The sequence below is a fragment of the Scleropages formosus genome, chromosome 3, assembly GCF_900964775.1.
Source record: "Scleropages formosus chromosome 3, fSclFor1.1, whole genome shotgun sequence".
NCBI lineage: Eukaryota > Metazoa > Chordata > Actinopteri > Osteoglossiformes > Osteoglossidae > Scleropages > Scleropages formosus.
The window spans coordinates 29,997,414-30,009,625 of NC_041808.1; the positions used below are offsets into that span (position 1 = coordinate 29,997,414).

The 12,212-nt window shown below is 44.1% G+C and overlaps 1 protein-coding gene across 1 annotated transcript in view; it reads left to right on the forward strand.

Moving 5' to 3' along the window:
• The window catches only part of LOC108926112 (protein shisa-8-like), a 29,013-nt gene extending 25,041 nt beyond the window's left edge, over positions 1–3,972 (forward strand). The window contains exon 5 of the mRNA XM_018738594.1: positions 3,338–3,972. Within this exon, the coding sequence (XP_018594110.1) occupies positions 3,338–3,786 (449 nt within the window). The 3' untranslated portion in view covers positions 3,787–3,972. The remainder of the gene's footprint in view (positions 1–3,337) is intronic.
• Positions 3,973–12,212: the final 8,240 nt, after the last annotated feature.

A 12,212-nucleotide genomic window follows, 5' to 3' on the forward strand; every position in this document is an offset into this window, starting at 1 on the left:
CATGGAGCTGGGGGGAAGAGGAGACACACCCCGGACAGGACATCCGTCCACCTCAAGGCACCCCAAGCAGGACTCGAACCCCAGGTCCACCACACAGCAGGCCCTGGCCAGACCCGCTGGGTCACCGCACCCCCCTGCATGCATACAGTGCTGCCTAATGGACTTTCAGGGTGTTGATCTCTGCACAGATATCTTCTTTCTGTGTGCATGTATATTACAGCTGTTAGAAGTTAATTTCAACAGCTTTTTCTGCCGTTTTCAGGGAAAACCATTACACTTTATTACACCGCTGTCTCAGTGCTGATTGGAAGCCATTCGGTTTCCACATGACTGGATTAAAACCCCTTATTCTCAGAAAGCTGATGACTTTTCATACCTAAGATGACTCTAGCTGGATGGCTGACAAGTATTATTTGCTCATACTAATTGTTGTAAACCCTTGAGAATGTTTGTGGGATACATGCAATCCTGCAAGGTGCAAATAAAATGCAGCTGTGGAATGTCCTGAGGAAGTGTGAAGCGGGGCAATGACACACGCGCACACACACCTTGTTTATGACCAAGCATGTCATTGTATATGCACACATACATGTATACTGCCCAAGGAGTTTTGCACCTATCCCCCCCAGTGTTTTCATAATAATGCAATGTGCAGTCAGCCCAATGACATGGGTCACTGTTTCTGGGAATATGTTGTTTACTACTGTCAGATGGGGGTGGCAGTGGTGCAGTGGGTTTAACCCAGTCCTGCTCTCTGGTTTGTCTGGGGTTCGAGTCCCGCTTGGGATGCCTTGCAACAGACCTCCCCCTCCAGCCTTACGCCCTGTGTTGCCGAGTTCGGCTCCATCTCCCCACGACCCCACTTGCGACAAGCAGCTTCAGTCAATGCGTATGTGTACTCTCAGATGGACGGGTGGGGAACCGTTCGAGTGTTCTGCTGATGAGTAAACTTTTTTTCCTTTTTTTTGTACAGTTTTTATATGACAGCTGTTTACGCTACCAGTTTACCAACTTCATACCACACAATGAAGATACCCAATATCTTTCATAGTACAACTTCTGCTAACTTAATTGTGCTGTACTTGTAGCTGCCTGTCTTATGCCTGTTTAAAAAAAAAAAAAAAAAAAGAAAGAGTCTCACCAGTAGTTGCAACAGAATTGTAAAATGCCTCACAAGATAAGACTAATGAAAGCTGACATTTTTTGGGCTTATGTGATTAAATGGCCTTCTTAAGCAGTGTGTTTAAATAACAAGACCCCTGACTCATGGCTGAAACCTGGATTTAGCTCAGCAGGGGTCAGATACTCAGTTCATGTAACACAGTAAACACATCCCTTTGGTTGGCTTTTTTAATACAGGACAGCAGTGTGTATCTGTATTTGAATTACAGCCGTAATTATGACCATATTGAAAAAGAGAACCAGACTGTTACCCCTCCATTTACAACATCTACGATACTGCACACACACCTGTTAAAACAGGGTATTAAATACACGTCACAACACTATCCATATACTAGGACAGAAAAAAAGTTTTTGTCTTCCCCCTCACAAACATTCATTTGAATATCTTCTCGGAGTGGAAAACAACGGAAGCCTTGGGAATTTCTGTGGCGACTAGTCTGTGGTGCGCGCGCGTTTATCGCCCCCCCCTTCCCCTTCCGCGCGCACGGTCACGCGAACGGGCTGTAACAGGTTCGCCTCTTGGCTTTAATGATGAGCCACAAGCCTATCGACAAGCACACAGTGGAATTAATACCCTCCCCGCGGCAAAGTGAACTCGACCTGCCTACACAGTGTCTTCAAATACTCACACACTGAGGCGACCTTCATCACTGAGGTTTTACTTTCCTAAAACAAAGTCGCGTCGCCATGTTTTATCTTTAACCAGTAATAATAATAATAATTTAAAAAAAAAAAAAACCCTACTCATCGATATACCAAGAACGTGAGCGTCGTGCGAGCTGCGCAGATCTACATGCCAATGGCACTCGCGACACACATACAAAATAAACAAAGCGCTGGGACGATTGTGTTTGCTGTTAGCTCCCAATAAATTATTATTAATAAATTACTGGGAGCTAACAGCTACGCTTGTTTACCTGAGCATTCTTACAGGGCATCAACGCTCAGGTAAACAAGCGTGGGTTGTTATACACGACGAGTAACGGTGACTAAACACCAGTACGAGTATTGACTCTGAACTGCTGCATTCAGATATGAGAGATCCCTCCCCCCCAACATAACGCCACCTGTGAGCACTTGTCTCCTCCCGGGCACACAAGCACAATCTACACTACAGCAAGCACCCTTAGGGGGAAAAAAGAGCAAGGATGGTATTTTTGAGAGAATAAGCAGGAAAGAGTGAGACGGACGAGGCTGCAGCTGGCTGAGGGCTCAGGGCTACGGGCCGCAGGCGCTGACCTCGCCGCGCGCCGCTCACGGTTCGCGCACTAATCCGACTCGACACCGTGCTCCCGTCTATTTTTACACTCTCCGAAGTGTCGCATATTCACTGTTGTTGTTGTTGTTGTTGTTGCTGTCGTCGTTTTTTTAAAATTGAAAGAACGAGATGAGACCGCCACCCCCCACCGCCAAAACACGAAAGTGGTGCGGAGCCCCTGGGCACCACCGTATCTCGTGCTTCCCGCCACTCCTGACCACGTGTGGTGCTGTGCCCGCGACGCGGGGGCGAGGGGCGCTCCTGCTTTCCGATACAGTGCGCCATTAAAATGCGTTTTGTTTGCAGTATCAAACAAATATTTTTTTTTAAAAAAAAAAAGCTCATCGCAACGTAAGAGACAGTGATCTTGGCTGCTCTGTCAGCGTTTGTTGCAGATCTTTGATGTCTCTGAGTGACTTTACTTGTCATCCCTGCACTGTGCTAAAGCTGGAAGCACACATATCATTGACAAATCTCTGACAATCCAGATTTAACTGATCGCATGGTGTGTGAGTGCAGGGGAAGTTCAAAAGATATGCAAATGAAAGCTTTCTGCAGCACAGCTATTCCTCTCAAGCACTACCAGGCACAAATTTTGACGATCCGATGGAAGCAGAAACATGCAAAGACATTAATTTTAAAAAAGTAGAAAAGGAACCAAAGTTGGTACACGAATGGTGTGTGTTTTACATATGTAAATACAATAGTAATAATTTATTTACCTCACAAGACCGTAACTGTATAGAGAATTGTTGTTCATGCACATTAAAGTAGGAGGAACTAATCAAATGCACCTCCTAATATAAGAAGGTCTGGAAACTCGTGTGGTGTCTTTGTTTTGAAAAACTTGGGAATTTGAACTAAGAGATTTCTTCTACTTGCTTTTCCCTTCAGACACCAGAGATTACTACAAAAGCTATCCTCTGATGGACTACTCCCACCACCAGGCCACCCCCCCGACATTCCAGCCAATTGCCCTCCACCCGAAGGAGAAGTCCTTTCTACCACGGCCTGACATCCACGCCCCGCTGGCCATCACCATCACAGCCTCGCAGCTGCCCAAGCCCAAGATCTCCAAGACCAACACACACCCCCTCACATCCAGCTCAGCTTTCAAAGCCTGGGACCCCAGCAAGAGCTACATCCAACACCAGGCATCGCACCTGGGCCAGTCAACCTCCAGCCGTCGCCAGGCCTACTCTGGAAAGAGGCAGTTCAGCATTGAGACGCTGCCGGAGCTGTTTTCTCAGCCACTAGGATACGGGCACAATTCACACCAAACGCAACACCCCCCAAAACTGAAAGGACTGCCCACCAACAGCAAAACGGAAGTGACGGTCTGAGAAGAGACCCTCAGACGCTAGAAGAGCACACTGAGAGAAACAGACACACACTGCAGCTGGTGGGGAAGCAGGCACAAGCCTATTCAAGTTATCTTCTCTCTGGATTTTCTTGGCTAGTGAATTTTGACAACCTCCATGGATCCTTAAATCCTCGTCCTGCGCTATGCGGATCCCATCTTCTCCGTACACCCCCCATCCTTTTCTGTCCCATCAGGACGTCTCTAGCCCTCTCTTCCGACATTCTCGCATCCAGTAATCACTTCCTGTTGCCTTTCCCCCCTACAGTGAGCTCAGGGCATGCTTATGCCATTAGTGTGGCTACCTGAAAGAAGACCTTTAGGGTACACAGTGCCAGCAGGGTCAGCGGTCCCACTGGCCTCCAACAGGAAGCGAGATGGGCCGCTTCTGACAAATCAGTAGAGGAGGAAAATAAGCGGATTTCAGCTGGGAGCAAAATGTTGGGAAATCCTGCTTTCTGAGAAGTCAAGAGCTGGAGTTGCACTGAGGCATATAAAGTCCACAGTGGGTGGGATGTTGAAAGTTTAATTAATGGGATGTACTTTAATATTGTGGGGCCAAGCCCAGCTGTCAGGGAGGTAACTTCCTCCATTTAACATCTAGGCTAAGATGTCAGTCATGACACGCAGCATAGGTGCAGGACCAGGGTCACGGCTAATGACGGCCTCAGCCCTGATGGACTTAGTCCTAGGCCGAGGGCACGTGGCCTAAATGAAGACTAAGAGTAGACTGTAGTCCAAAGGTAAGATTGTGGATTGGATTAACCTGAGCATAGCTTAAGGGTTTTGTACATCTAGAGTTTCCATTACGTGGGTAAAATGACAGAAAATTTGGTCAGAGGCTGCATGGCAGAAGAACCTAGAGAAGAATCATAACATGATTTTTTCCAAAACTTCAAGACCAGTAATGATTCATATCTGGTGCATGCTGATTGCATTGATGAATAATTGCTAGAGTATTAACTTTGATATTACTGGTATTAAATATAAATAAATGTGACATTGTGTATGTAAAGAACACGGGTTACTGTCAAGGCAAATTAGAAATTAGGGTGTTACAGATTACATGATACGTATAATGTTGGTAAAAACTGCAACTAATGTTTTAGGTACATGTAGGGTGTGGTTTTTAAACCCTCTTATTTGAGGGCTTACCATAGTATACTTGCATGGGATCACAGCAATCTCTTTACAGCTACTCCATGCATGAAGTTGTCCACAGTTTGTCACAGTGTTTTGTACGTATGACCGTTTACAGCAGCCCGTACTTACCATGGAGTGATCGGAGGTGCGTGAGCCGTTTACCTGGGTTGGGTAGAGCTACTGCTCAGCCTCCTTCAGGCTGTAATTCACTCCCTCCCCAGTCAGCATGACTGATAGCAGGAAATTCCAGTCCTCAGTCCCATGCCTGCTCTCGCAAGCTGTTCGAGGGTATGTGACTTGTGACTTCTCCACACAGCGGGCTTGGTGTAATTAATGTAGGCCTGCTGTCTGTGTGGCAGGCGACAATCCCAGACAGCACCGCACTCACTCAACACTTTTTTTTTTTTTTTTTTTAAAAAGATACTTAGGATAGGTGGCCACCAATCCGTATGTCATGCAATCCAGCTCTACCAGTGCTGTCTTCTTAAATAGCCTGCATAGTATTGTCATATGTTGCATAATGCCCTTGGTAAAGTTTTTTTTTTTTTTTTAATAATTATAACTCCTTGAATAACTGTCAGAACCTTTGTTTTCAGAAGTGCTATTACAGTTAGAGTATGGATTAATGCTTTCTGGCTTCTATGTATCATGCTTCCAAATTTAGTAGATTTGTAGCATTTAGGAGGATTTTATGGTGTCTACCTCATAGTCTCATAAACATAGATTTTACAAAGGTCCTTTATCAGTTGTGGTCTGGAGAAGTGGATTATTAAAGGAAACAAATACGGACACCAAACGAAGACGTATTGATGGATAGAAAGCACAGCAACCTTGTGTCCTTGCTGTGACTGTGCTCCCAAAAAAGCGCAACAACATTGTGTTTTCTGGATATTAACTCACGGAATGACAGAATGACCCCCCAGTTGAAAGCCTCCGTTACCTTGACGCCTCTGAGAAATGCGTCCATCGCTTGCATTACCATTACAGTCATACTGGGAGGAAGCAATATGTAGGTTTAAAAGCAATAAGGACATATTTACAAATTTTTTGTAGCATTCTATTATGAGATGTAAAAAATGGCTTTAGAAGTCTGAAAATATGAAATATACACAGTGATGCATGGAACTTTTCCTCCTTCGTATGGTTTCCGAGCAAACCGGAAAAACAGTTCCGCAATGTTTCCATGAACCCTGACCTTGGAATGCCCCCCCCAAACCACCTGAGTAAGTCCACAGCAACACATTTCTGGCAGCTGAAAACCCACATAGAAGGAGGGAGGAGTTTGCGCAGATACTGTGGATCAGGACATCTGCTGCTGACCACTTGAACACTATGAGCAGAGCATCGCCAGAGGGTTACACATCGACTGTGCAGAACTTTGTTCCAGCCATTGCATAAGCTAACCCTAACCCTGGAGCTGAGGGACACTGATTTCAGCTATAAGGCATCAATGCAAGGCTGTATACAAGAGGTCACATGGAACTCCCACACAAAAGGAATGGGCTTTCAATTTCAAACTATTTGAGTGTTGACAAACAGGTTGACAAGCCCAGGCTCCACAAGGAACAACCCATACTTAGAAGCAGATACTGGGAAAACCTGGTAATGACAGGATTGTGCAATAATGCAAAGTATTGCTAATGTTGAGCAAAATCTTTGGGGACAGTGTTGAGCCCATTGATGGAGGTTGGGGACTCCCTTGTATCTTCAAAGGCAACACCAAACACAATCGGGTGGACACATCTCGGCATGGTGGAACCTTCCAGATGACAACTTCTTCCACATTGGCCTCTACTTCCTAAACATTTCTACTTGGACTCTGGACACTCGAGATGAAACAGCTGCTTAAACAGCATGGTGTTTAGCACTCCGACATCTCCACTGGTATGACTAAACTCTACCTGACACTGGGCTTTCAAAACTCATTCAGGTCTAGGCACCTGGGAAATGTAGAGGCAACACTTTGGCTATATATGGAACCCCTAAAGAAGAGGGCTCACATCATAGGTTCAATGCATAATGATCAAGTATTTAAAATTCCCTGAGACTCCAAAGGAAAAAAAAAAGAAAAAAAAGACATAAATGTAAGGGTAGCAGTCAAAAAGCAAGCAGGCTGATAAACTTCAGTTGCAGAACTTGTGTAGCAATATAGCCTCTTAAATTTGGGCTCACCATCCAAAGTGTAGCAGTGACACATGACAGAAAAAGTGCTTCCAGATTTTAAACCAGAAAAACATGCATTTCTTCCTTATTAAGGATATCTGGATGTTTTTGGTGTCTGAGCTTTATATGTTTGTATATATGTATGCAAAACACATTTATGTATTCGTGTAAAAATCAATTCATTACATTTAAGTGTGTAAACAACACATTAGACTATGGTTAAAAAATAGAATATCAACAAGTTGTATTGTTCAACGACACTGACAGTGCATTCACCTGATATATTGCAGTGTATGTGCTGTACTGTACAAAGAACTTTGTCAAGTATTTCATACGTATAAGGGCTTTTGTAAGACTTCAACTAATGGTTTCCTTCTGGCAAAAAAAGCATATTGACTTCTGACGCAATACAGTTTTAGTCACTGCCATTGTAGTGTCCAAATTAATTTGTTGAAACTTCCGTTTGGATTTGTTTCAAATTGCTACTGCAAGTTGTTAGCTGGCAAAAGTGTTTCCCGTGATAGCATAATGTAAGCTTTTCTGACAAGTCACCGGAGACTAGAACTGCGGCTTCCTCCTAATGTGGCAAATCATGTCTCCATCCGAGAGTCGACATAAAAGAACCTTTTGAAAAATTGGACCACAAAAGAAGCCAAACACAGCCTAAATCCAACCCCCATGTAGACCGACAAAAAAGTGTGCAAGAGACCCGATAGTCAGATGTTTCAGTTTCCAGCTGCGCATAACTCTGAGCACAAACACCAAAAAACGGCTTAAAAGATTTGGGGATTTAAAGGGGAAAACTTAGACTAGTTTTGTAAATAAGTCTCGAGGCCATATAAAAATAAAGAAATACTGGAACTTACTTACATATGCATGTTAGTTCAGGGAAAAAGCAGAGCAAAAAAAAAGGATGAATATGTATATATGTTTTTTAAAACACAAACATTTTAAACAACGCAGATATGGGGTTTTAAAATGACGCGTTCAGGGTTATAGAACATCACACAAGAGTGGGTTGAACCCTAAGCCGTTTCTGGTTGTTCCTCTGTGACCACCCATGCACGTCAGTTTGCACATTACCACTTTCCTGGGTTCGAGATCACCGCTGCTGCACAAGCTCTGCGAGTTCATAGCTACCTGTGCGCCCTGTCCACGGCCTTAACTTTGTGCAACTATTCTGCAGCAATCGCATCAACGGCATCGGGATCAGAAGCCTCTCTCTTGCAAGCTCGCTTGTTTTTCTGAGGACAGCCGGGTTATCGTACCCAGCCTTCATACCGCGTTTCAGAATCTGTCACATGTAGTTACTTCAAGCCGGTTCATCACTGATGTCTGCGTTCACCTTTCAGCCCACTGAATCTCACTTTTCTAACATCAGCCATGAGACACACACCCTATGAAAAATGCACGAGCAGTAGAAGAGCACCAGAACGCAGCTTTCACAGGCTCGACATTAAAGGTTGAAAATACGGGATTAGGCCTACCTACGGTCACATGTCCGGAAGTTCATTTTGTGCATTTTATCTAATGTTTCATTTCACCATGTGTTACTACTCCTGCCTGATTTTGCGATGAAGGGTCACATATATCTGGTCTGAACGTGTGTTTGATATCAGTAATATTACCAGTATGCTTACAAGTTTAGAATTTGGTGAGATGAGCTACCGCCCCTATGGGGGCACCGTAACTGCAAGTGCACTAATGCACTAGGCTCACATGGGCCACGGGATACGGTATCTTTCACTGTCGGGCCAACTTCGGTCTGCAGAATCGCGTTGGCTGTTCTGCGACTCGTCCATTTCGCACGAAACAGAAAGGCAGCCCGAACCCAGGTCCTTATTTCCAAGCGATTCCGATGGTCGTAGGGGTACATGGCCGCGCAGATGACTACTGCTTTCAGTTTATGGAGGAACACTAAATATTTTAAAGATAGTCACATTTGAACTGTTATTATACAGCTTTTTAAGAATCTTTTTAGAGGAAACCTTAAGTGTTCTTTGTATAACTTGATAAAAAATAAAAATGGGAAATGAAAGCAAGTGTCACCGCCTCCCTTTCCATTTCTTTGAGTGTGTGTCTGTGGAAGGACATAAGGGATAGGGCGTCTTTGCAAAGAAATTCTCACACACACACACACAAAACCTTACATGAATCTAGGCTAGATGTTTGGGGCCATAATGCTGAGTAAAGATTAGCTCTTATTTCACTCTGGAATCTATAAAGAAGCTAATTATATACAAAATTACGTGGTGCGAGATGAAAAACAGAAAGAGAAAGATGACGTGAAGGTAGTAAAAAGGATTAATAATACACAAAACAACAGTGAAGAGCCAAAAAAAGAAACGGGGTAAATGCAGAAGACATAACATGCTAAATGTGTGCGCTTGCACAGTTCAAAAATAAATACGAATAAAGTGTGAGGTAAAGGCGACGCGCGGTAGCTGCAGCGTTAGCACGTGAATAGAGCTAATTGGCTAACGCCGTGATTGATCGCGAGCAGCGGAACGGGAGAAAAAAAAGGGGGGACCAGAGCCAGTGAAGGGGGCTTGGGACGGGCGACAGCCTGGCTCTGACATAGGAGGCCTTGGCCCTCTAATGAAAGGAATCCCCCCTCTCTGAGCCCTCTGCTGCGCACAGCCTCTGACAGCTCTATCAATCTCTCGGTGTCCCGCCGTTCGCCTGCTACAGCTGTCGGCGCTCAGGCAGCCAGGTCACGCGTTGCGCGCACACAGGCTGAGCTGGGACAAGTAGTACGAGTTCTGGGGATCTACAGAACAGCACGAATGACAGCCACGCTAGCTACTAGGGGACACCGAGTTTGCCCGCCTTTCAAATTCCTCCGTCAACTTAAAAATGATCTGGACATCAGTCACGTTTTGGTAAGCAAACATACAGTGATAGATCTCAGACGGACGAGCGGATCTACCGTCCTGTCCACATGTATCAAATCGGTCAGTCTACCTGGGAGCGTCACTAGTGTCCGAGTATCTGCTCATCTTGGCAAAATGAAGAGGTGATTTACCGCGCTGATTTTCCAAAGAACACATCGCCCCCTGGCGGCACAAGAGAGCAACGCATATCGGTCCAGTGGCCGTCCGAAGGGACCGTTGGCAAAGCGCTTAGTGTCACTGTAACACTGCTCGCTTCCTATTGACAGGCATCGCCAGCACTCACATGGACATTTCATGGACATGTCTCTTACGTGGGACACTCGGATGTATGAGAAACCCAAGAGGAGGTGAGGGCTGGGGAATCCATGGAGGAAGAGAACATAAGTTGGTTCATTTCAGAACCTCCAACTACACTGTGACCAATGGAGATGGGGTTTTTTTTTTTTTTATTTTCTTTTTTTATTATTAGAAATAAAATTTCAACTACCCTAAGATCAAGACGGAAAATCATGTGTTACTTTTCAGCGACCGCAGCAAAGCACTCCGGGTTGAATTATCGGGAAGACAGTAGTACCATTTTGTGAAGCTCAGCTGCACTAATGGGGTGACTGTTAATTAGTCTTCCTTGCGCTCAAATGTTAATTGAGTCACAAAGCTAATTAGTGAGTGTGGAGAACACATCTGATTAATTAGCAAGGCTCTGGGTCCACAGCTAGTAGCAGCTCCATAAAATACTAAGTGCACCAACAGCAACAAACCAACAACCCCAGACCAGGTCTGCAAGTTGATTTTATAGCCCAAAAAGCTTTTGCTGGACTCAGCCAATCTCTGCACAAAAGTATTGCTACATACATACTACTTATATTACGTTGGAAAACTAATATTATCGGTGGCTACGGTGAAAAAGGGCTTTCGCTCAAGTAAGTAAGCAATATAGTAATTACTGATAATTACTGCGGTAATCACTAATTACTGCTTAAGCAGAAAGCTTTCAGAGGCTGAGCCAGGGCTGATGTCACTTCTTAGGTGTGAAGTTTCACTGTTTCTTACTGTCCGAGATATGAAGAGCAGCCAACTTCAGTGATTTGCTGCCGTGGGCCAGCAGAGGAGCGTTGACGTTACCTGCTGCTCATCTCAGCTGTCTCCGCAACAAAAAAAAAAAAAAACACAGCAGCACAATTATGAGTAAAATAAATCATGGCAATGAGATTTTGCTTTCCCATGAAGAATGATTAAAAAGAAAACAGCAGGATGCCCTTAATGTTAACTGACAAGGTATGAAAACACTGCATGTTATGTGTTTCTATATTTTTAATAGTTTTTATGTACAAAATTATATTTACTTTGTACAGTGCATTTGATCATAATTGCAATTAAACTGCAAATATCATGTATCTATCAACTAGCAACAAAACATTTTGCTAAATTATTTCCTGACAGACAAATCTGTGTGCACAGTTCAATGAGAATCTAACAGATTTTGGCAGTTAGTTTGCATGCCTGATGACTGCAAGTTTTAACTATGTTCTTTCATCTTGAATTTACTTCCTTTTATCTCCATCAGTGTGAATCCAGGCAACGCAATGTGTGCAAACATAAAAAGGATCATGGTTTTTACATTTTATTTCCATGGAGTTTAAGTAAAAAAATTCTTGTCCAAATATTTGAACTCTGACTCCAATATTTCCTTCACAAAGAAATTTATATAACCAGATAAAATGTATAGTTTCTATATCCCCTGTACTGCAGTGCAGCAAAAGTCCATTTTTATAATGGGGATTTACCTGATTGGGCTACCAAAGGAGGAGTGCTTATGTGCAAATGCTCAAACACCTGTGGCACCTCTGCTGCCCCAGTCCCCTCCACTATTGCCTTTCTCATCATAGTAACATCCTCCTCCTAGAAAAGAGAGCCTGAGCCTATGCCTGATATTGACTGGGAGTGTGAGTGTGGGCATGGAGCTAGGAGCACACAAACGCAGGCTCAGATGCTGAACGCATGGGTGAGTGGGCACTTATACATCCTGCTCTCTCCACCTGGAACCTGAGATTTCCAGAAATAAAACGCAAGAATGTGTTGGTTCTGACCCATAACCCCCTTGCAAACCTGTCATCCTTATCCAGGTCCACCAATGACCTGAATGACACATTAAACATTACACATTCTTCTTTACACACATCTCATTTTGTCCATTCACTGACCATATTAA